Raw genomic sequence first — 26152 nt, 5'->3', positions numbered from 1 at the left:
ACATATACAACAGCACATGTTTTTTTATTTAAAAAAAAACACAGACGACCTTCGAAAGTTTCGTGACAATCTACTCCAGGTCAGTTTTCTTCTACTTCTGTCCGAACGTCGTTCATGCAATTCAACAAGTGGTTGCCTTTGCAGACGTCTGATTGAATGCAGTGTAAGGTTGTTTGATGACATCGACTTGTCATATGTTTGAGGTTGGCTTATTATTTTAAAATTAAAAGAAGATTTTTAGACTTTATAAGTTTATATATTTCTGTGGAGGAAGAAAATTATTTTTTCTAAATACATTATTTTATTATGGGAATGTTATTGTAATGGGGATGGGTGGGCTGGTGGGGGTTGGCAAAAGTTTCTGTATCATGCCACCACTTTTTCATTGGACATGAAATAATATAGTAGTAGTAGTATCTAATTAACCTCAATGAGATATCCCTTTCCCCCCCCCAAAAAAAAAAAAAGAAAATAGTGAAAAAGTGGATATGGAAAACTATCAGGGGGGAGGGGGAGGTGGTGAGGGGGAGGGGGAGTTGGGGAGGGGGAGGCTGTGTCATCTCAGCATAGTCATGCTACTACTACTGCTACCGGTGTTCTTGGTCATTGCTATTTCATTTGATTTGCAAACTAATTTTAAACATATTTTAAACGTACTGTTGTTGTCGACATAATCTGCGGGGGGAAATCATACATGTAGATCAAAGGACAAGCCTGGAGTGACACGGAGCCCTGGGCCTCTGCCTTGTTGCCCCTGGTCTTGGCCTTGGTACCCCTTCAAAAGTTCCCCGTAGAATTTAAGATTTTCAATTGGATTTTCCAAGTGCCCTTTGCGAAGTAAGTTTAACAAAATGACCTTGCTCTCTCACAAGATTAAATTTCCAGACCTGAAATTTACCTTTTTTTTTAAACACTTCTCTGCCCATAGAGTTTACAGCGTCTTTAAACACAAGATGGCGTCCACCAGGAAGAAGATGATGCAGAAGAGCAAACAGTTTCTTGAGGAGAAGATTCAAAGGATTGAGGCTGATCAGCAGTGGTTAGCTCAAGCCATCATGGACATCTCACAACCTGTAATCATTATTCCATTTTAGACCCAGTAACCGGGGCGCTGTACTCCTTTTTTCGAAATTGTGTCATTATCGGTCGTTCTAGTACAACCAATAATGACAAAATTTTGGGGAAACAAAGAGTACAGCGCCCCAGGTACTGGGTCTAATTCCATTTGTTATTTGAATATTAAGAATTATCTAAAACCAGGTTCATACTTCCTGCAAATGCGAATGCAAATTTGCCATCACAATTCTCCTTTCGCAGCGATATTCGCAAGTGACTTGGGCACAGCTAAACTGCTGCGAATTATTAGTTTTGACGTCAACTTTTGCTTTGCATTGGCATTCGCAGGAAGTATAAACTGGGTTTAAGCCTATAATAGACACGCCCATTGTTGATAAAAAAAAACTGCACTGGTTGGCAAAACATTCAATTGTGTTAACATAATGTTGTGACCATACTCTAAATGTTTTGCTAATTTTAAATTTCACAAAATTCCTTGATTGGTTGCTTTGTTTCCAACAAATTCAACACAATAAACAGGTGGGCGAAGCCTAAGCTCAAGATATGGTTTCAAAAAGGGCTATGATTTGAAGCAGTCAAATTTATAGTTTATTTCTCTCCTATTGCCTTCTGATTCAGGCCATAACCGAAGCCAAGAAGCTCCTTGATGAATCGGACCAGAAGAGATTCTTCAAAAAGTACCAGGAGGTAACGTCTACCCTGGAGACCAGCTCCAGTACCCTGGTCCTACTGGTAGCTTCATTTCCGTCCAAGGAAAATGGTAAGAAAAGTGCAATCATACCCATCAGTTATGTAGCTAGACCAATTTCAGTGGTGGGCTCTAAATCCAATTTAGTCCACCAAGGGCGAGCGGTTCAACAAAATGATTTATGTTTTAGATATGGGGCTATCATTGCTGAAGTGCAATCTGGGGGAAATCTGTGCTGGGCAGCACAGTGTATTTTGTTCAGAGTGCTGGACGAAAGTTGTTAGTTCTGGGTAGACCTGCCCAGCACCGCCCACCGTGGCTACAACACTGATATTGATGACAACGGTGGTGTGACCATGGCAGGGTGGGAGAGGAGCCGTGTACCAGCAAGTTTTTTTTATGTGTTTGTGTTTTGAGAAACCAATTAATTTTGGTTGCCCATTTGTTTGCAGACTCTGATGGTAGCGAGTCCAACTGCAGTGCAGATTCAAACTCGGAGCTTAATGATGCCTCAATCTTCAGCAACGCAAGCTCTGTGACAGCATCTCCACTTGGGTCAATAAAATCCCGCGATGGCACACTGCAAGTAAAAGAGTCTGGCCTCGCTGGAGCAAAGAAGAAAGGACTTCGGGAGTCTCACCCGGAGACCAAAGGGGATGTTGGTCAATCAAAGCCTAGCTTGTGTGGAGCCATGACTACAAAAGAAGGCTGTAGAACAGTGAGCCCGCTGCACGAGTACGAATCGGGGACAGGCAGCAGCAGATTAGCAGATGTGGTTAGTAGCAATGACAGTGCATCTTCAGTTGTGAACGTTAACAGAGAGACAAAACCCACTGGTATTAATCATGCACATTTGGAAGGTGGTGTTCTTGAAGGTAACTTTGCAGTGCCAAAGGGAAGCCCTGCTGAGCATAGTACCATGCCAGAGAGTGCTCCCTTGAAGAGTGCACAACATCAAGTCTCTGCCACAGCCTCGGAACTATCACCTCACCCAACCTCAAAGGTACTTCCTCCCCCAACCTCGAAGGTATCACCTCCTCTCGGGAAAGCAACCTCCGCACCAGCAGAAGACCCTACAACTCAACCCCAACAATCTCAGCCACCATTTCAGAATCCGCTGGCGCCAATGCAACCCTGCCCTTCGTTGCATGAAATAGCCACAGGAAAACAAACAGCTGTCATCAAGCCCATGGAGGTCAAGTCCAGGGGTCATGTGGAGGTCATAGTAAGTGAGGTCAAGAGACCGGCGCTTCTATGGATCCAGCTGGCAGACTCTCCACTCAGTAGTTTTGTGGCAGACCTTAAGTGAGTATTTTCCTTTTTCTCTGTATTAGTAGTAGTGCACGTAACAGGCATGATAGTCTTCCTACTTGAATCTGCTTTCAATTTTTTGCAAATTGTTTACACAAGTAGGACAGCCAGATACTTGATATAATATTCCTACTTTTTTTCCAAGAACCAAATGTCTGTATCAAGCAACCAAGTTGTTCCAATTGACATTCAATCTGTTTTAACAGGTCTGTGGCTATACGTTGAACTATCAGGGACGAGATTGTTCAGATTTTTGGCTGAATTCAGGCCTTTTATGTCGGCCTGGTGAAATAAATCAGACTATTTTTTCCCACAAATAAAGAAATCCTGCTCATTGGTCTACTTCTCTAGTGCTTTGGATACTGTTTCCAAAAGCTCCTTTGAATCTATAACCTCAGTGGAATACCAAACGGTAGAAATGACATCATTTCAACATACCTTTGAATTTGTATCCAAGTTTCAGACTTTTTGTGTAGTAATGACTCTCACCCCTGAACTGTGAACTCTGCACTAGCTCTCATATTGAGGGTCACAACATAATATAGTAATGACAGTGCCAATTGTGATGGGATGGGCCCACACACGTGTGTGCAGTAACTTGGTTAGATTTCATAATTCCATATACAGCCACAGGGGCTGCTAGGATCATGAAGACATATCCCTTTAATGTTGAGGGGCCCAAATTCATGACACTGCTTACTCATGGCACTGCTTCCTGCAGAATTCTGCGGTAAACAGAGCAGTGAAATTGGGCCCAGGTCAGGATCCTCTGGGACTTCAGCATTCAGACTTATCATAAGATATTGTAATCATGGATAAGATGAAAAAGATGTGTCATCTCATTGACATACTGGTTGGTTATAAGGTTAACTTCAAAAGAGAAGGAAAATGATCCAGATGTACTAAGTTTTGGACGGTGGAATTTGTAAGATTAGGCAGGTGAAAGTGGAAGTAGTCCTTGTAAGTGGTTGGAGCACTTGGCACCATTCTGAAGGCATTGGAGAAGCACCTTAGATCAGAGTGGCACAACTGTGAGGATTGATCTTTTACAAAAGGTTGTGCTTTAGGGAACAGCGAGGATCCTGGAAATACCCTTAAAGACACTGAACACTATTGGTAATTGTCAAAGACCAGTCTTCTCACTTGCTGTATCTCAACATATTTGCATCAAAGTTGGGAGATAATAGTGAAAGAAAAAAACACCCTTGTCACACGGAGTTGTGCGCTTTCAGATGCTTGATTTCGAGACCTCAAATTCTAAATCTGGGGTCTCAAAATCAACTTCGATGAAAATTACTTCTTTCTCGTAAATTACAGCACTTCAGAGGGAGCGGTTTCTCTCTTATACTATCAACCTCTCCCCATAACTCGTTACCAAGTAAGGATTTGTGCTAATAATTATTTTGAGTAATTACCAATATACCTTTAAAGGCAGTGGACACTATCAGTAACTACTCAAAATAATTATCATCATAAAACCTTTCTTGATTACGAGTAATGGGGAGAGGTTGATAGTATAAAACAATGTGCGAAACAGCTCCTTCTGAAGTGACGTAGTTTTTGAGAAAGAAGTAATTTTCATTCGAATTTGATATCGAGACCTCAAGTTTAGAATTTGAGGTCTCGAAATCAAGCATCAGAATGCACTCAACTTCGTGTGACAAGGGGTTTTTTCTTTCATTATTATCTCGCAACTTCGATGACCGATTGAGCTCAAATTTTCACAGATTTGTTATTTTATGCATATACGTTGAGATACACCAAGTGAGAAGACTGGTCTTTGACAATTACCAATAGTGTCCAGTGTCTTTAAGATCTAAGGCAGGAGGACATAGCCTGACTCAAGGAGTTACCAGCACAAAGAACAATGTGATCTCTCTTTTGCATGCTGTGATATCAGTTCTTAATATGCAGTTCTTTGACAGTGCTTTATTGCACCAAACGGGCATCTGAAGGCGCTCAATACTTTTATGGCAGCTATGCGATGATTGAAATTATTTGCACATGTATGAGTGACTTTGCACTGACTCAGGAAAGTTTGTGTTCTTAAAGAGGTTTCTATTCATCTTAATATTCTATTTCTTTCCTATGCAGTAATTTCTACAGTGATGCACAAATTGTGAGCATACCCGTCCCTGCCCCAGAGGTGGGCACCTTCTGCTGTGCACGTTACTCACAAAACAACTGTTGGTATCGGGCTCGCATAGCAGGTCAGTTTACCTCAACTACATTCAATGCAGGGTTTGTGCATCATGCTTTGATACAAGGAAAATGTTTGGCCAATACAAACAAAAATCGGACAAATATTCATTAGTCCCAATGTTTTTTTAGTTCAGATCAAATTCTAAAATAATTGTTAAATTTAATAGGTCCTCGTTTCAGACTCAGCGTGCTTCGATCAAACTTGCAAAGTTTTGATCCAGAATGTACCACAGTTTTGAAAAATCTTTGGGAGAAAAAGAAATTTACAATGACTTGCCTGATCACAACTGAATGTCCAATTTGAAATCTTTGAATAAGAACCAGAAGGTTGCTATGTACAAACCGTGGGATGTTTGTAGAACTCCAATTAAGTCATGTTACCAAACATATTTTTTTAATATCTTAATATTGCTTTTATCATCAACTACTTGTAGGGGTTACAAAGGAAACGCCAAGCGGTACACAGAATACTCACGACCCCTCCAGGATCTTAGTGGATGTGATTTACATCGACTACGGCAATCGGGAGAAGCTGAACTTGACGAGGGTGCGGGTCATCCACCCAAAGTTCACCGAGCTGCCGGCCCAGGCCTTTTGCTGCTCACTTGGAAAGGTACAGTGATTTATTGCCAGGTTTCTAAATATTTGCTAAGCGCAGGACAGTCTTGCTAAGCAGAAATGAGTATCTAGGCAAGATTCACTGTTTATCTGTTTATTGCTAAATGACTGGCACCCTGCGGTTGTTCTTGCCAAATCGGTCAAACTGTTACAAGCTTTTTCTGCTTTTAAGCCATTGGACCCTTTCGGAACCGGAAAAAAAAAGTTCACAGATTTACAAATAACTTACAGGGTTTACAGAAGGTAATGGTGAAAGAGACTTCTCTTGAAATATTATTCCATGAAATGCTTTAGTTTTTGAGAAAACATTAAAACAATATCAATTCTCGATAGTGAGAATTAAGGATTTATTTTAAACACGTGTCATGACACGGCTGAAACGTGCGGAAACAAGGTTGGATTTTCCCTTTATTTTCTCCCGACTCCGATGACTGATTGAGCCTAAATTTTCACAAGTTTGTTATTTTATATGTAAGTTGTGATACACGAAGTATGGGCCTTTGACAATACTGTTTACCGAAAGTGTCCAATCGCTTTAACAGAGTTATGAATTTGGGCTTTTTGCCCAGTTCAATGGCACTGCTCACCACATAATTGTGTGCTTACTGCCACCTGTTAAGTTGATTATTCTATCAGACATAAGGGCAAAATTCTATGGTGCCAGTCTGATGGGCCCTATATGACAAGCTTTGGCAGTTTCCCGCTTTTTGATATATTTTTTGGGATTTTGCAAATTAGATACAAAGTTCCCCTTTATCGGAAAGTCTTATTTGCAATATGGAGGTCACATTTAAAATAATTTAACTTTAAAAGGTGAGTTGGTATTACAAGGAGAACTATGTGCTAGGCTTCAAAAGATTTGTTTTAAAAGAGTGAAACAAAATTGTTGATGTTCAACTTGTATGAAAATTACCTCAGAATCCTTCCTCTAAAACTGAATTATAACTACTCTTTTATTCTTCATTGTATTTTTGTGTTTAAAGACAATGGACAATATTGGTAATTGTCAAAGACCAGTCTTCTTACTTCGTTTATCTTAACATATGCATAAAATAACAAACCTGTGAAAATTCGAAGTTACGAGTAAATAATGAAAGAAAAAACACCACTGTCACAAAAAGTTGTGTGCTTTTAAATGGTTGATTTCTAGACCTCAAATTCTAAATCTGAGGTCTCGAAATTAAATTCATGGAAAATTACTTATTGAAAACTGTGTCACTTCAGAGGGAGCCGTTTCTCACAATGTTTTATACTGTCAACCTTTCCCCATTACTCGTTACCAAGTAAGGTTTTGTGTTTGTAATTATTTTGAGCAATTACCAGGAGTGTCCACTGCCTTTAACCAAAAGAAATTGACACTTTGAACTACTGTAGGTGAAGCCACCAGTAACCAGCGGCTGCTGGACCAAAGAGCAGACCTATTTCTTTGCTAGTCTGGTCATTGGGAAGATCTTGAAGGCATCAATCCATGTGGTGGCGGGTCGACGAATGCCCTTGATAGATATGTCAGCGCCGTTCATGATCACAAGAGATGGGGGAGAGGGACAATGTGTTCAGGTAAGCAATGAGAAGTAAGACATTTCTACTGATTTTCTGACTGATTCTTTTACCTGACGGGCGTCTCAAAATTATTTTTAAAACAGGTATGCACAGCTATTTTTTAATTATGAGATCATTTTTGACAGTAGTACCATGTATCTGGTATGAGGTAGTTAGGCGCAATCTGCAGCCAACCAAACAGTGTGTACTGGGTTACTTTAGATAGTAGATAGTAGATAGTTTCTATTCCCAACCTGTTCATGTGTGTTGTCATTTAAAGGAACACGGTGCCTTGGATCGGTCGAGTTGGTCTATAAAAAGCGTCTGTAACCGTTTTTTATAAAATGCATATGGTTGGAAGATGTTTTAAAAGTAGAATACAATGATCCACACAGATATGCCTCGAAATAGCGTTGTTTTCCTTTTACCTCGTCGACTAACACGGTCGGCCATTTCAAATTTTTGACTCACATAAATGGCTGACCGTGTTAGTTCGCAAATTTTTGTGGATCATTGTATTCTACTTTTAAAACATCTTTCCAACCATATGCATTTCATTATAAAAACGGTTACAAAATGCTTTTTATAGTCAAACTTGTCCGATCCAAGGCAACGTGTCCCTTTAAACTTCGAGAAAATCTCTGCTAGGGTTGAAACATCAAGCCATTTTAATAGTTAAAACTATTTTTTGCAGTTTCTATTTTCTACAGTTTTGTGGTTCACAGTTATAGACCGTATTGAAAATGATGTCTTCGTTTAAATATCTGCCCTACAAGATGGCGTCTGCAAGCGTGTAATGTGTGTGCAAACTTGTGCAGTAGAAATCAAACCGGGAACATCGCGTGCTCCATGTTCCTTTGATGTACGCGTTAAAACGCACATACGGTTTGACCTACAAGATGGCGACTTTCATACCAGCAAAGGGGTTATTTAATATGGTCTAGTGTTTTGTTTTTGTGGACAGGTTGATGTTGCTCAGTGCATGGTTGAGAGAGAGATGGCGCAGTATCTGGAGGGATGTGGTCCGCCCATACAACCTCATCCATCACAGCAACCCACTCCAGACATATCATCTTCAGGTATAAAACAGTCGTACAATAATCTCTAAAAACCACATTGCTCAATTCTCTAGACCTTTATGGGTGCGCCCCACTAAATAATTTCCATAACATACAGTGCAAAGTGCTAAATATTAAAGATGCTATGTCAGATTTTTGGCCCAAAACATTAAAAAAATAGATTTTTTTTAGTGAATGGTATTTCAAAGAGTATCACCCTCTCTAACGAAAAAAGTTTCACTTTTAATGGTCAGGAACCATGACAAAAATGTCAAACATTTCTTATAAAACACAGAAGAATTGGTCACGTGATATGTTGTCGGGATCCCGACAACATATCACGTTGAACTAATTTTGAGCACGTTATTTCACTGCTACTAATAATTTATTTCACTGCTACTAATAATTGGCGGACTTTTTCGAGCAATGGCTCAAATGAAAGCTTTAAACTTTCTCAACCCCCATCAAAATACCTATTGAATTTTAAATCAAAATTTCGGGTCAAATTGCCAAAAATCTGACATAGCATCTTTAATAATAATTAAAAAAAATTAAATACTTGGAGGTTTTACAGTAAAGAAAACATTGAGATGCAAAGTAATAACAAACTTGTTCTTGTGCTCTGTTTAATTGTGTAATCCCTTCCCAAGTAGGATTCGAACCTTTGCTTCCTGTCATTGGTGGTTTATCACTGATAGTCAGAAAAAAATAGTTTCTTAAAAAGTGTCTTTTATCAACTGTCAACACTTGAGCCAATCAACTTTAAGGCTGCAAAAATCCCACCTTTAAATTAGTAATCCTATGAATTTTTCAGGTGGTTCAAGAGACAGACAATCCAAAGAGAATGTTGAGCCGTCTCTAAAAAGTGCAGCAGGTGATGACAGAACCCAAAACTTGACAAGGTCAAAAAGTTCTTCATCAAAGGAGGATACTAGAGAAGCGTCTGTCACTTCACAACCAAGTAGCGACCATGAAACAAGAAGACCTTCAGGAGGAAACGAAGACCAGGTACCCAATTTCGACAGACAACAGCAAGAGAACCCTAGAGAAGTTAACAAAAGAAACTTGCCAAAAAGGAATACACAAGCTGAAATTGCTCCGCGATTCACCAAGAAAAAAATGGAGTATCTAGACACTGTCTCTGGACATCACGCAGACTCTCGGAGGGCGCAGGACAACAGGCACAGTGGAACAAGCCAACCAATTAATGCAAGACACCAGAGCCAGTCAGATGATCCAAGACAGACTGATGAAGATTCTGTTTACGAGCACGCAGACGGTGATCAATACTTCAAGGAGGCAGACGCCGCACCAGGAAGAACAGTACAGAAGGAGCACACCAGTACGAGCAACTTGTCTTCTTCTGATGGCCCAAATAAATCGCAGTCTACCAACTCCAAGGGTCACCTTAAATGGTCAGGCCGTGGAAGCAGGATCAATTATCCTACAAATACTCCATCTCAACAATTGTCTCGAGGAAGAAAGAAAAATGATAGAGGTCAGCAAGACGACCTATCAGCATCTCCATCAAGAGAAACCATGCGGGAAGCAAGCATTCCAAGTATGGAGTTTAGAAAGTCTTCCACTGTGTCTTTCCGGAACAAATTGGGCAGAGGAAACGGGAGCAAATCAACATCGGGCAGAGGAACTGGAAAGATGCTAGACACAAGAGATACCCCTTCACCCCAGGCACACCCAGCAGAAGAAGAGTTTGAGAGGATGAGCCCAAACTCTTCCAGCGGAGTCTCAAGCTTCAACTCCGGGCAGAGCAATGTGCAGGCAACTGCAACGCCTCAGGCGTGTTCGGTTAATGAGGAAGTACCTTCTATCAGGTCCCAAGAGCCCAGACGAAGAGCTTCTGGCGGTAGCAACTACCAAGATGAGAATTCTAAACAGGTTGCTGTATCTAAACAGCCTGAACAATCCACAACATACACAACCAGTCAGGACAGAAGACAAGGAAAAGTTACAGGGAGTAAGAAAGCTGAAGCCGAAGACCTGAAATCTTTGAGTTCTGACTCAAAGAATCTTTCATCAAGCTCTGGGTCTTTTTTCTCAGCTGTCGGAGGTTTAGACACATTCGAGAATACATCTAAGACTTCCCCCAGTGGACCACCAGCTCAGAAGGGTAAACCCAAGGACAGCAAGCATCTGCAGCTTTGTGTAAGATCCAGCCTTCAAACAAAGGATGGCTGTGTCCGTATGGCCATGTCCCACATTGTCAGTCCACAGGAGTTCTACGCACACCTCATCACCAAGGATGTTGAGAAGTTGGACTACTTGGACAAAGACCTCAATGACTTCTACAACAGCGAGAAGAATGTTGCCAGCCTGACGGAAAACCTTGTCCTAAAGGAGGGCTGCCTGTGTGCTGCAAAGTACACAGTTGATGGGACGTGGTACCGTGCCAGGATTCTGGATATACAAGATGATATTGAGGATGCCAAAAGCTCAGATGAGGGTGGGGCTCCATCTACATCCGAAAAAGCGATACCCCACAAGAAGGTCCAACTGTTTTATGTAGACTATGGGAATAGGGAGTGGTTGGCAGCAGATGCTATCAAGCCACTGCAGTCTTCATTCTATGACCTGCCAGCTCAAGTGATCAAGTGTTGTCTCGCTCACATCTACCCGCCGGATAGTCCAGGGGAGTGGGAAGGAAGTGGCACGTCGATAGTAAGTTCCAAGGGTAAGTATGTTTCAAGAAATAAAAAATAGTTTATTATTTTCTTCAAAATGTTACTTGGGCTTGTTACTTCCACTTTCCTTTTTAAGCAAATAGACAACGCTCAAACCACAAAGTGACCTTCCTGTCAAGAATCATTTTGTAAACCGTTATTACACAAATTAATACTGTACTCATTACTGTTAACATTTTCACCAAGTTTGAGCACCTAATAGGTTTGTAGTTACACTTGATTTGCTGTTTTGTATTTCCTTGAAGTTACATATCTTGATACGCCACTTTACCAATGATATACATGTACAAAGCTCTGCAGCCCAGTTCAGGCACGCTGCGACATTTGTATTTTCAAAAAGTGATCTATCTGGAAGCGTAGTATTTTCAAAAAGTGACCTGTCAGGATAGGTCTCAATATGCATTGGTTTCTACACAGTGCCCAAATTTTGACAGATATGTTATTTCATGTATGGTTGATCACACAAAATATGAGCAATGTCTGCCACCACTTAGTTGTCTCTACCAATCCTGTATAACACCTTAAAGGAACATTACAGAATTGGTTTTTGCTAACAAAACAGTTGTAAGCAGTGTAAGTGTAAGCACTTTATGTAATCCACCATATACATAAACTGACAAACCTGTAGAAGTTTGAGATCGATCCGCCATCTGGGTCATGAGAGAATAGTGAAAAACCGATTACAAATTTTGCATTGCATCGATGCCAAAATAAAAATTAATAAAACGCTCACTGAGCGATAAACTCCAAACGCGAAGTTAGATTATTTGTTTCTCATCAAATATGACAGAAATATTTCAAGGGATGTTTTCAACTATCATAATCATTAGACCGTGTAAGTTTTATGTAAATCTGTGATCTTCACGATTTTTGTTCTTACCAATTCTGTAACGTTCCTTTAAATAATATCTTGAATATAATTTGTATTATATGTTAAATTTGCACCGAGGATAAGGAATATTCATTTTGATTTTACTCACATACACCGATATGTGTTGGCACTTTAAACTCAGTACTTTCCCCAGCTCTGTTAAAAAAAATTACAGGCATATTACTTGTGTAATACGCCCTGGGTATATGCCGTGAAAAGTACTGAGTATACAGTGCTAACAAACACACATCGGTGTATATGGGTAAATTCAAAATGAGTTTTCTTGAATAATGTTTCCCTCAACTTTTTGCTTCCCAGATCACCTGAGAGGAGGATGGAGTGAGGAGGCAGTGGTTGAGTTTGCCAAGATGACCGGCTACGAGAAGCTGCTCCTTGGCAGACTCCTAAAAGAGTGGGATGAACAAAGGTAAAGGGGAACAGGTTGGCTCAGTGAATTCTTTCCCTGACTTTCACCTCTGTGGGACCCGGTTCAAGTCCCACCTCAGACCAGAGGCTTGCATATGTGGAGTAGGTTTTCACTCCCTACCTGATTGCATGGGTTTCCCCCCTTTGGGGTCTCTCTCAAAAAATGTACATTTCTTCTTGTTTCCTATTTATCCTATTTTGGCGCTTATTGGGCCGTTGGATGTATCAAATAAAGAAAGAAATGTAACACAAGCACATCTTCTAAGCTTATTTTGTGTTTTAAAGTACTTCCATTATTCTTTGAGTCAGTCTGTAAACTTTGTGTATTATATGGAATTTAGATTTTAGGTACAAACAAATTTTACAATATACAAGGCAAAGTCTCGGTCGGTAGCTCTAAATGCCAGCAGAGCCAACCACCTCCGATAGCCCTGGTGACAACACTGATTTGGTTATCTCACATATTAGCCTCAAATTTTTCCTTAAAAAAACTTATCTGCTTTTTCTTTCCACAGTGATGAGCCTCTGCAGGTCCTGCTGTTGGATCCATCCAGCCCATGGGAAATATGCATTAACCAACAACTGGTGAACAGTGGTCTGGCTGCCTCCTCAAGATTAAAGGCTGTTGCAGTGCAGCAAGGTAGGAGAAGAACTGCCGTCGATTTCACCAATAACTTGGGATTAATCTTTGGACGAGTCCCAGCCTTGCACTGTAACATGTAAACCTTAAGATTAATCCTAAGTTAGGACTAGTTACTCGTCCTAACTCGAGAAAGGATTCATCCTAGCGTTTCGTGAAATCGGCCGATGGATAGACCAGGGAATAAGGGCCTAGTATAGGTAGACCTAGGAAGACCAATACACAAAGGTCTTGGGAGATCTAAGGGCCCAGTGTATAAAGACAGGGAAGCAAAGATATGAAGGTCTTTGGATCACCCAGGAATTTTATTATTATTGGTTTATTAAAACACATTCAAACATTGCAGCTACAAGCTGAATTGAGTTTAAAATACAGAGATTCATAAAAAATCGAAAGGTTTAAAAATTACAAAAAAAAAACATTAAGAATTACAATCTGTTTTTATACATTAAAAGGGCAAACTGGCTAGTGCCAGTAACAAATTAGATAAAGAAAAAAATTGCACAGCAAGTCACCTTAAAGGAACAAGGCGAAGGGTTGGGGACAAAAGGCAAGCCAGCTGAGTGAACAAAAAACAAGAGCTATTGTTGAGTGCTTGGACAAGGGATGGAATGCAACTATTTTTGTAACGACCAGTTCCACATTTTGGGGGGCACATTTTGTTGGCATTCCGCAAGTTGTTGTTTTTGTTTGGTGGGAGCCAGTGCCTGTAATTTTCAGATTCAAACAAGGTCTTACCAAAATTGACAAATAAATGACTCAGTCTATCAGTGATTGTAGGTAAACTGAACAATTGGCATACTTCAACATATGATGTTGGTGTATTTGGCTGACCAGCCAGAATGATACGAAAAGCCCTTTTTTGTAACCTTTCAAGGGTTATGAGTTGTGTTTTAGTAAGTCCAGAGTACCAGACAGGACAGGCGTATTCGATAGTGGGTCGGACATACATAACATATACAGTTAACAGATCCTTGACAGAAATAAAACAACGTTTAAGCTGGCGTAAAAAGAACAGTCTACAGTTAAAATTACCACACATGTTGTTCACTTGGGAATCCCACTTCAAATTACTCTGTATATAAATAGGAATGACAAGAAACAAATATTTTGAAGACCTTGGAAGATCACACCCAAGTTAACAATATTACCTGGGAAGCAGCAGCCAGTGGATAACCCCAAGGGGATGCAACTTTTTCTTCTTCTTCAAATATACCACAAGGGAAACTGACTGGGTACATTTTTATATTATTTGGGGTTGAGCAAAGAACAGTTTACTAAAGCGGGATTTGAACCAACGACCTCTGAATTAAATGCTGGCGCTCTACAAACTGACCTATCTAGCCCTTTTGTCAGTATCTTTGTTCGGGAGCGCCAGTTAGAAGCCATACTGTTAGCTGCCATGTAGGAATCACATCAAAGTTTACTGTACAATCTGGGAAGCAGAAGCCAGGGGATCACCTTCAGGGGATGCAGAGGTTGTTGGTTCAAATCCCGCTCCAGTCATTTTTTTTTTTTAGGGTAAACCCCAAAATCTTTAGAATTTACCCTGTCAGTTTCCCTGGTGGTTTATAACTTAATATTTGATATTTTTGTTTTGTTGCCCAAAGACCAAACGTGACCTTTTAACCTTGATTAATTTCTTTCTCCTCTCTCGCCATGACAGACTCGTTAGAGCCCGCAGAGGTGACCAGTCAGCAGCTGCTGAAAGCATCAGAAGGCTGGAATATAAAGAGGGGCCATGAGGGCTACGAACCCGTCGAGGAAGGAGCGTTGGCTGAGGTCAAAGGTCAAATTGTACCCAGAGAAAAGTGGGATCCCATGTTGTCCGATTACACGTCCGATCGGAACAGCTACAACATCGATGTAGATGATCCGGGCGTTGCAACTGTGGGATACAGTGAGTGATGTAACTCTAAAGAAGTAGAAGTCTGTAGAAAAACTGTTTTATCGTTTTTATTTGCCTTATTTTGTTTGGGTTTTGTTCGTGTTTGAGACCATTTATAAATGTGCAAATGGTCTTTTTTCAACTCTATATTCCTGAGTGATGCTTACATTGTTTAAAAAATCCCTCAAAACTTATTTATATCTGATGTAATATGTTGTAGTTTTGTTTTGGGTTTGCTCTTGATGTAAAGGTGCTTTACAAATATTCTATTTTATGTATGTATGTGTGTATGTATGCACTGCTTTTGTTTGTTGAAATGTCACATAAAGGTAACCTTCATTGTAGATACAGTTGAGAACACTTTTAAAAGAAAGCAAGCTTAGTGCTGTAAAGTTGGTTTTCATTAGTAACAAGATGTAATAATGACCCGTGTCAATGCAAGTGGCAATAGACAAACAGAACTGCATTTTTTTTTCACAAGGGCACAGCCACAATCATAGGTGCTTTTTTGCAAGAAACAAAAATGAGCTACATAAATATTGAGTAACTCTTTGCAGATCTTGTATCAGACAATTTCAGACATGATTGTTATTCTTCACAATAGGTACCAACTGAACCCCATATAAACTTTCTGAATACAAAAATGACAATTAATTTCATTTTCTTCAATAGTTGTGTTGAAATTGTTTTGTTTTTTTGTCCACACAGAAGCTCAATCCACCAAGTCAATCTGCAAATTCTTCTCCTCGGGACGAGTGTGTTACCGTGGCAACCAGTGTCCACACGAGCATGTCAGGCAAGGTGAGTTTGGGGAACCGAAAAATGTTTGACGTGTTGCTAAAATTACTCCACCTTGCATACTTGTTATCACCCTGTACTGTAACTGTCTGTTGGTGTGACCTTCAAAGGTTGGGTCATAGATTGGTGAAAATACTCAAACAAATTTAAGGCCATAAAAAACCTTATTGGTTAAAAACAATTTCAGCTGTTGATAGTGTAAACTATTTTGATGAAGTAATATGTTTTTTATAATTTGTTCACCAAAAACATTCAAGTCCGAGAAATGATTCATGTGATTCAAGCATGAAGCGCTTCTGAAATTTCTGAGGGTTGACTGAAAAATCAAATTTCTGTTGGGCTTGTTCCTTGTTCGCGAATGTGGTGCCGCCAGAGATTTGGTCGGTAGTCTGCTCTCACCTTGATTAAAGTGGATGGATTTGACCTTCTTGTTGAAAAAACCCTAAACATTATCGCAAATGCTCGATATGTGAACATGAGGCGTGAAATGAGGTGCATGCTGGTCTAGCTATTGCGATCAACTTTGATCACTAGCTAGACCAGCATGCACCTTATTTAACAGTTAGCGCAATTGGGGGTTGCGCTTGCACAATGGGTTCTTTGCGATGAAGTCTTTGACAGTCATTGCTTTTGAGTGAACAAGTAGACGCTGTATTCAGGAGACTTTTTCACTGGTGACTTTATTGTATCTTTCTTGATAGTGTTGTCTATTAATCAGCACTACAAAAAAACAATCTATGACCTGACCTTGAAATGTTTGTTTAAAACACCTGCACCTGTATTTCACTTTTAAAATAAGGTACCGGAAGGTTAAAAGAAAGGGTCTTTCGAAGACTGGGCTTTTTGTGAGAACATACTCTTCTGAAAACCAATGTTGTAATCGTGCCATTAAAAAAGTGCCATTAAAAACTTACTTATCAAGAAATTTTCTTGAAACGAAGGTTTGCAGTAATGCAATGTGAGAAAATCTCTTGGAGCTTTGGCGGTTCTGAAAAGTACCCGTGTTTTTACACCACTGGTTATTTTGAACAATGCCTTGCTCTTTTCTTCTTCTTTTCCCCCTTTTTATACCGCTTTGATTGCTTTGTGAAACCTTTCTTTTAAAAACAATTTCTACCTTAAGGATTACAATTCGTTGGGAACAAAACAAAGTTGTAATGAAAGCTGACTCAGATAAACACTTTGATACCTTTCATTGGACATAATGCGTGCACTGTCTGTCTGTTTGCCAATGCCCATTCTTCCCTCCCATGTTTTAGTGGAGAAACGCCACTCACCAGCGAAGCATACAGTCCAAGAAGTGCTTACTTCTAATAAATCCCTCAGGTAAATTGTCACAGCAACAATGGTTCATTTGGAGATGAAGAGATGTTCTGACCAGCCCCTGCTGCCTCCAAGCTTACTGCCCCCTCCCTCCATGCTTACTGCCATCCCTCCATGCTTACTGCCCCCATCCATGCTTACTGCCCCTCCAAGCTTACAGCCCCTCCAAGCTTACAGCCCCCCTCCCTCCATTTTTACTGGCCCCCTCCCTCCATGCTTACTGCCCCTCTCCAAGCTAACCGCCCCCATGCTTACTACTCCCCCCTCCCCCAACCCTTATCTTCTTTGCAGACTTGTGTCTAGCGGGGATTGCAACTAAACAACAGATCTTCAAAAATCAGAAATACATGTATTTGCCTCCGCATGATGTGTTATTTATATGAACTTAATGCCATGCATGTTATGGTTTACATACATGCATACATCCCTTTCTGAAAGTGCTATAATTCGTTGAGTTTAATTGTTAACAGGTATTTAGATGGATATGACCGAACATATGTTTTCAGTTCGCACAATTCAGCGTTAAAATGTTCATATTGTTTTATTTTATAATTTTTAGTTGTCAGCACTCTTACAGTCATCTACACCAGCGTAATATTCATTACTTATTTCAATTGATGTTCAACTCATTTGCATGCCAGCTCATCCCACCTCCAGTTCCAACATCAATTTCAATCCCAACCTTCAACTTATATCCCTCAACCTCCATCCCTAAACCTCCGACCGTCAACCTCCAACCCTCAATCTCCACCCATTTACAACCATAAAGTTATCACTGTTCCTCACAGCATCCTCCACCAGGGTCCAATTTCATAGAGCTGCTAAGCACAAAAAATTTGCTTAGCATAAAAATGTTGCCTTGATAAAAACAGGATTACCAAACAAATTTCCATATGGTTTTCAGGATAAGCAAACAACAGCTGAACACCAGTAATAAGCGATATGCAAGAAATGGAAATTTGGTTGGTAATCCTGGGGTGTTTTTTTTTAAGGAAGAAATTTCATGCTAAGCAAATTCGTGCTTAGCAGCTCTATGAAATTGGGCCCAGGTCACCCATTAACCCTTTAGGGACTATAGTGACCATAGTGACCACAAGCAGCTGTGTCAAATCTGCCTCAAACAGCCAACAAGATTTGACCCAGTTCCTTTCAACTGAAAAGGGTCATCAAAACAAAGGTCAAAGCGTGAATTGACTATTTCCAGTGTTTTCCATATTTATATATAGTATCTTCATTTCTAAAACAAACCAAAATGTCTGTTTCGTATTGTTATTCCAGACATAAGTACATTTACCTGGACAAATGAGAACAACAAAAACTCAACAATATTAGCCATTTTTGGGTGTTTGGTGCTGATTATGTAAGGTCTTTAAAGACTTAACCCCCCCCCCCCAAACTGATCCATCTTTTGACTTTATGCATTAATTTTCTTTTAGGTTTGCTCCTATGATACAGCATTGGGTTTTTGGGAGAGAGCGTATTTCTAAAGCCTGAAGTTCTTTGGCTGGTAGCCTAGTTTTGCTAAACTGACTTGTTCCGCTAAGCAACTTTAACAACCCTAGTCAGAAGTTACATCAACTTGTATGGTGTAAAGGTCGAGTGGTTTAGAGCATCAAATTAAAATTCTGTTGGTGAAGTCATCAGAGTGTGGGTTCGAATCCTGGTCATGAAACTTGTGTCCTTGAGCAAGATGCTTTGCTAGAATAGCTTCTCTTCATTCTCTTCACCCAGGAGTATAAATGGATACCTGAGAGGGTAGAGGTTGATATTGTGTATAAAAAAGCCGATGGAGTGCCATGGCATCTCATGGCTGTATACTCCCAAGGGAGCTGAGAAAGATTTAAGGACTGTTCCTGGCCCAATGACCATCCGTCGATTTGACCAAACCCTTCCTAGCTTAGGATTTATCTTAGGACTTAGGAGGAGTTAAGTTCCCTAACCATAGAGGTTAGGACGCATTGAACCCATCGTAAGTTAGGACGAGTTATACTCGTCCCAACTTGAGCCATCGTAAGTTAGGACGAGTTATACTCGTCCCAACTTGAGCCATCGTAAGTTAGGACGAGTTATACTCGTCCTAACTTGAGATAGGATTAATCCTAGAAATTTATACATTGGCTGCAGTGCACTAATGTTAGGCGCATTGATACGTTATTGTGAAATGGGCTATAAGGCCTAGTTTTTATTATTATTATTTTTTTTTTCCACTCCCTGATCATCCTAAGGCGAGATACCAGGAGAGTCAGTGGGTGTCTTCTACTCAAACAACCCGATCAGGCCGCCCCAAGCGGGCAACTGGGTGGCTCTTCAGGTCACGGCTCTCCAAAGTGCATTTCATTTCTGGGCACAGTTACCGTACTCAGCGAGACCACTGGACAGTCTGAAGCAGACGGGGGCGCCGTCCGACGACGAATACGAAGTCGAAACTTTAGAAATGCTCGAAGTGGCACTAAAGTGAGTTTTTATGTAAAGATTCAATTGAAATTAGTTACTTTATAAGCCCTGCTTGAAGGTTGTTTTGGGGGTTTGAATTTTGACACTGTGAAAGAAGGTCCACTGTTTTTTTAAAAGTTTGTAACTAAAAAAGAAGTGCTTGTTATGAGAGGACACACATTCCCTTTTTTGCATCCCTGTGGAGACATCTTTTTTTCTTTCCATTGTCCCTGTACTGTAGATCTTCCCATAGACTTTGTACACAAAATTCCTTGAGGAGCACCCAGGTCTTTAGAATGTCCCTATGGAGTCCATTTATTTTCCCTTTTTTGTTTTGTCCTTGGTCTCGAGAAGGTAGTGAAAATGAAAGCAATGGCTGCGGTGCCCTGTGCTTTTCCGGTGGTGCCCTTTGCAAAGTTACAATACAAATTAAAATTATCCTGTATAAGTGCCCTATATGAGAGGACAATATCAGTGCCCTCTCCCTCTCAAGAGTGAACTTTAAGGTCTAGTTCCAAATGGTCAATCTGTAGATCGATTAATCTCAAGTTCAAGTAGGTGAATGTCTTGGCTGATCACTTACAGCCATTGGACACTTTCTGAACAGAACAAAAATTAAAAGTTCACAGATTCACAAATAACTTACCGGGTTTACAGAAGGTGATGGTGAAAGACTTCTCTTGAAATATTATTCCATGTAATGCTTTATTTTTTGAGAAAACATTCAAACAATTATAAATTCTCGATATCGAGAATAATGGGAAACGGGAAACGTGTGGAAACAAGGGTGGGTTATCCCATTATTTTCTCCCGACTCGGATGACCGATTGAGCCTAAATTTTCACAGGTTTGTTATTTTGTATATATTGTACAGTTGTGATACACGAAGTGTGGGCCTTTGGACAATACTGTTAACCGATATTGTGCGATTGCTTTAAGTATTCTTTAATTTCCTAGTGGGGATAATGAAGTCAATCGACTTGATTTAAATTTAATTTATGTTTTCAGTCAAGCCTACAACTCCTCGAAGCGCCACCAAAACCAACACGCAAATCAGATCCTGAGAGCCCAAGGGGAGATGGTCTGCTGCCAGTCCCCGCAAGATCAACGGTTCTACCGGGCAAGGGTCAGAGAAGTTGACACCCAACAAGACTCGATGCAGGTAAAATAAGCCTTGCAAATTTCTTCTTTTTTACCCAGTCAGTTTCCTTATGGGTTATTACTTGGTAGTTGACACCCAACAAGACTCAATGCAGGTAAAATAAGCCTTGTCATTTTCTTCTTTTTACCCAGTCAGTTTCCTTTTGGGTTATTACTTGATAGTTGACACTCAACAAGACTTGATGCATGTAAAATAAGCCTTGTCATTATTATTTTTTTTTTACCCAGTCGGTTTCGCTATTAGTTATTATTTGATATTTGAAATCAAAAGTCACATCCCCTTAAGGTGATCCCCTGGCTGCGGCTTCCCAAGTTGAATCATCCATAAACTCTGCCAAATCTCTTGCTTGAATGGGTTGAATCGCTTCTGACTGGCACCCCCAAACAAAGATACTGACCAAATAATATGGTAATCGTTGTGGTACCCGCTGCCAAAACATAGGATTCGAACTGCCTCTAGCTACTGGGCAATCTTGGTAGTCTAGTTGGTAAGACACTGCTCTAGATTTGCAAGGGTCAAGGGTTTGAATCCCACCCGAGTAATATGCCTGTGATATTCTTTCACAGGACCCGGGGAAGTACTGAGTATACAGTGCTAACACAAATCGATGTATGGGTAAAAACCAAAATTAATATGGTAATTGACAACATGGGGCTAGATAGTTCAGTTTGTAAATTATATCTGAGGTCACAGGTTGAACTCCAGCTGGAGTTCAAATCAAAAGAATATTAAAATTTTACCCAATCATTCCATTTCTTGATGAAACACAATGGACAGGTTAATATTAAAATCCAATTAAATTTCCAACAAACTTCCAGACAATGAGTGAAACTTCTTTTCAAAATTTTTCAACAGTTCTCTTTTTTATTCATATGTCTGGCATCTTGTCTTCTACATCCAGGTTTTTTATGTAGACTACGGCGACACCGAGTGGGTACCCTCCTCAAACATTCGCGACATGCAGCCACAGTTTCTGCATTTACCTCTTCAGGCAGTGGAGTGTTATCTGGTTGGTGCGAGGCCTGTTGAGTTTAATGTTGATGAGGCCGGGACTGGACATAATGAGGAGGCAAGGTGGGGAAATAAAGTCTGCAAACAGATTCAATCTCAAACTGTTAGCTGGCTAGCACCACTAGTACTTAATTTATTTTCCGATACAAAAACTCTTCAGTAATATTTCTGGGTTAAAGCCATTATACACTTTCGGTAAACAGTATTGTCCAGGTCCCACACTTCGTGTATCACAACTTATATATAAAATAACAATCCTGTGGAAATTTAGGCTCAATCGGACATCGGAGTCGGGAGAAAATAACGGGAAAACCCACTCCTGTTTTCGCGCGTTTCGCCGTGTCATGACATGTGTTTATAACGAATCCGTAATTCTCGTTAACGAGAATTTATATTGTTTTACCGTTTTCTCAAAAAGTAAAGCATTTCATGGACTAATATTTCAAGAGAAGTCTTTCACCATTACCTTCTGTAAACCCTGTAAATTATTTGTAAATCTGTGAACGTTTTTTTTTTTTTCTGTACCGAAAAGGTCCAATGGCTTTAAATAATAGATGTTAAATTTGCATCGGGGATAAAGAAAATTAATTTTTGTTTTTATCCTTACACCGATGTGTGTTAGCTAGAGGCAGGATTCCAACTGCCTCTAGCTACCGGGCAACCTCGGTAGTCTAGTTGGTAAGACACTGCTCTAGAATTGCAAGGGTTGTGGGTTCAAATCCCACCCGAGTAATATGCCTGTGATATTTTTTTCACAGGACTCTGGAAAATACTGAGTATACAGTGCTAACACACATCGGTGTATGGGTAAAAACCAAAATTAATATTTCTGGGTTAAAGCCATTGGACCCTTTCGGTAAACAGTTTTGTCCAAGGCCCACACTTTGTGTACCACAACTTCTATATCAAATAACAAACCTGTGAAAATTTAGGCTCAATCGGTCATAGGAGTCGGGAGAAAACAACGGAAAAACCCACCCTTGTTTCCGCGCGTTTCGCCGTGTCATGACATGTGTTAAAATAAATCCGTAATTCTCGTTAACGAGAATTTATATTGTTTTACTGTTTTCTCAAAAAGTAAAGCATTTCATGGAATAATATTTCAAGAGAAGTCTTTCACCATTGCCTTCTGTAAACCCTGTAAGTTATTTGTAAATCTGTGAACTTTTTTTTTTTTTCTGAACCGAAAGGGTCCAATGGCTTTAAACAGAGAAAAACAAACAACATTCGCTCTAGTAAATATTTTTTTATTCATCCCCAAGTTATTTAAATTTTACCCAGTAAGTTTCCAGAGCTGCCTACTCTCCCGATTCTGCAGAAAATTCCCTGAAAAAAAAACACCCTATCTATCCATGTTCTCATGAACAAACTTGACAATATCCCTAATTATTCAGGCATGCAACTGCCCGTTGAAAAAAAAAAAGAGGAAAATCTTCAAAGGCACAATGCAAGTGCGGATCAAGGCAGCCGAAACGCCACGGGTCACGAGACCCCACAATGGTACCCTAGAAAATGTTGAGGTTTATTATGCTCTAAGGTGCATTGTTGGCATGTACTAGGCTTATTTTACATGATTGTAGTTGTACATTGTTGTTGCCAGGCTTTAAAAAACATTGTTGTTGCCAGGCTTTAAAAAAAATTATTAAAAAAAAGTCAATTTTTTTTTTAGCGGAATTCCGCGGAAACGCGGAAGAGATGCATGCCTGATTATTGAAACTTTGTCCCTGTTAGGTTGAATATGTTTCTAAATATCTCCCTGGTTGTTGTACAAAATCTCCCTGTGGGCAGCTCTACAGTTTCCCTCATGACGATTGACCTCGATGATATGATAACAGATTATATTGATGCATCGTAACCATCCCCTGGAAATCGTGCTCGCATTTGTGACCCACTCTGTGAAAATGAGTCAGATGTCGCCCAATGCATTATTAAGCTTTGAACAGTTTAATGTGGAAAATATAAAAAAAATATTTTAAAAATCTTATTTGTATCCTTTTGCGTGCAATGGTAGTTGAAAACATCACTTTACTTGTAATTCGTTTTTCACAAAAATAGTGTATTAGCTAATTTCAAACGGTAGTAACTCAGCAACGTGATACACCCCAAAGCTTAGACATATACCAAATTTCTGCTGTTGGTGTGTTCTTTCCAGCCATGCATATAACTCAGTTCTTGAAATAGTCAACATCTGACTCATTTTTACGTAGCGGGTCACATTTGGTTGCCAACATTTCCAAAACAACTCGATCACCTTGAAATTGTTGGCACACATTGGTTGTTGACAAACATTGGCAACACTTTGGGGCAAGTGGAACACACCCTAGAAGGTTGATTGATTGATTGATTCTTTAAACCTTCATGTTTTATTTTCTCAGATTACAACCCTCTATGTTTTGCTTTCAGAAAAATGTTTGAGGAGATGGTATCCAAGAAGACGCTAGTTGCGCACATCGCTAATGCGTAAGTTAATTCCCTCTTTCAACTTTCCTGGAGTGAACATGTAGTGTTCATATACTCTTGGGTGAAGTGAAGCACTTAAAGTTGTATCCACCGGTTTCCACCAAGAGAAATTTGTGTAGAAGAACTTTTTCAGGCATGGAATTTCATCTTTGAGAGGGCGAGGCCTCTTTAGAGATTTTCACATGGTGTTACCTCACCTAATTATACCTCCACCATGCAAAGTTTCAAACCCTACATTTTCATTTTGGAAAGGGCACTTTTTTTAAGTCTATGGGAAACGTGTGAATGGGCACCAAGGCTTAGGATAGGGCAACAGAGGCTTGGGCCTTCATGTGTTTCCAGGCTCGTTTTATCTCTGAACAAATTTGGACAGACAATGCTGTTTCAAAAGAGGAACAAAAAAAATCAAAATTGTTTTCACATACGCCACAGACAGTGCACAAAATTTTAACCTCGATCCATTTTAAAAAGAAACATTTTTTGTCTTCATGAAATTCACAGTTACCCAATTCTTGAGGTGGAGCTGTACGACACAAACGGGAAATCAGACATCAACATCGGCATGGCGCTGATCGAGAATGGACTCGCAACACGAGAGGATTGGGAAGACATCCAGGATGACACCCAGGAGACCTCATCGTCTGAGGGCGGCAGAGGATCGAGATCTAACCGTGGGGGAAGCAACCAGGCGGCAGGGGGTAGCCGATCAGAGACAAGCTCAGGGGTGGTGGAAGTCAAGTACACTCCAGTGTAGTCAGGAAAAAGCACATTTTTTCCCCACTTTTTAATACCTTGACCAGTTTCCTGAAAGAAGGTTTGAGTTTTAATCTTGATATCTCATGTTGTGCTTTGCCAGTGACACCTTTATTAGGTGTAGTGTGTGGTAGTTCAATGTGTAAATCTCTTTTGAGCAGTGTTGGTTCTGGAAAGAACCTTTGGTTGACAACTCAATGTTTCGGTCACGTTCTCTTGAAGACGATCAGAGCATACTGATCAACACATTGAGTTGTCAAACCACCGGATCTTTTCTGAACCAACACTGCTTAAAAGAGATTTACACATGGTGCTACCGTAAACCTCTACCCAGCTACATGTATACTCTCACTTTGCAATCTTTCCAATCCTACTAAGTGCCACCTTTGACGTGCCTTCCCTTAAAGCATGTGGACAGCATTGGTAAATATCAAAGGCCAGTATCTGTTCTTTGATCCAGCATTTAGGTGAAAAAAAAAATATTCTAAATATCTCCCGGACTGTTGGACACAATCTCCCTGATTACAAGATGCAAATGTTGGCAGCTCTACTTTAATGGCAAAAAAAAACCTGGCAAATGTCTTTCAGTCCCCGTCCCCCCCCCCCCTTAAAAACAAAACAAAAACTATTATTACTAACAATAAAAATTACTCTTTCGATCTGCCCTTAAAGAAACACGTTGCCTTGGATCGGACGAGTTGGTCTATAAAAAGCGTTTTGTAACCGTTTGTTAGAAAATGCATATGGTTCGAAAGATGTTGTAAAAGTAGAATACAATGATCTACACAAATATGCCTCGAAATTGCGTGGTTTTCTTTTTACCTCGTCCAATAACACGGTCGGCCTTTTATGGATAAATGGCCGACCGTGACAGTTCGCGACGTAAAAAGAAAACCGTACAGTTTTGAGTGATACTTGTGTGGATCATTGTATTCTACTTTTAAAACATCTTTCTAACCATATACATTTCATAACAAACGGTTTCAAACGCTTTGTATAGACCAACTCGTCCGATCCAAGGCAACGTGTTCCTTTAACCATAGCCATACAAGGGGGCAATACTGTGTTTTGTATAAACCAGGGACCATTTTAAGGTTCCAGTAATCTCAAGGCCATCCTAAAAAGGTTCGTTATCAGTTTGACAGGGTTTTAAGGGAAACACTTTGTGAAAAAAAGCCCTCAAAATCTTTGCTTT

At 40.0% G+C, this 26152-nt stretch overlaps 1 protein-coding gene across 2 annotated transcripts; it reads left to right on the top strand.

The window, feature by feature from the left end:
• The first annotated feature begins 45 nt into the window (after window positions 1–45).
• LOC139933990 (uncharacterized) lies at window positions 46–25617 on the top strand. 2 transcript variants are annotated; one of them, XM_071928245.1, is made up of 18 exons: window positions 46–163; window positions 929–1073; window positions 1696–1837; window positions 2218–3070; window positions 5171–5286; window positions 5713–5891; window positions 7271–7453; window positions 8400–8514; window positions 9308–11182; window positions 12382–12490; window positions 13005–13129; window positions 14796–15029; window positions 15726–15818; window positions 19364–19592; window positions 20580–20733; window positions 21635–21807; window positions 24148–24204; window positions 24706–25617. In XM_071928245.1, exons 2-18 carry the CDS (start codon window positions 954–956, stop codon window positions 24956–24958), a joined length of 5010 nt encoding a protein of 1669 aa, XP_071784346.1. In that variant the 5' UTR covers window positions 46–163; window positions 929–953; the 3' UTR covers window positions 24959–25617. The 2 variants fall into 2 exon arrangements, with proteins under 2 accessions (XP_071784346.1, XP_071784345.1); XM_071928244.1 differs by having other exon boundaries at window positions 59–203.
• The last annotated feature ends 535 nt before the right edge of the window (window positions 25618–26152 follow it).

The sequence above is a fragment of the Asterias amurensis genome, chromosome 2, assembly GCF_032118995.1.
Source record: "Asterias amurensis chromosome 2, ASM3211899v1".
Classification (NCBI taxonomy): domain Eukaryota; kingdom Metazoa; phylum Echinodermata; class Asteroidea; order Forcipulatida; family Asteriidae; genus Asterias; species Asterias amurensis.
The sequence above is the reverse complement of the archived record's forward strand: the minus strand, read 5'-3'. Positions and strand labels throughout refer to the sequence as shown.

Bases quoted from the DNA above. Each gene is read 5' to 3' on its own strand.
- LOC139933990 (XM_071928245.1), top strand. From the start codon at position 954: ATGGCGTCCACCAGGAAGAAGATGATGCAGAAGAGCAAACAGTTTCTT. The intron at 1,838-2,217 runs GTAAGAAAAGTG...ATTTGTTTGCAG, and splicing joins ATTTCCGTCCAAGGAAAATG to ACTCTGATGGTAGCGAGTCC. The intron at 13,130-14,795 runs GTAGGAGAAGAA...TCGCCATGACAG, and splicing joins GGCTGTTGCAGTGCAGCAAG to ACTCGTTAGAGCCCGCAGAG.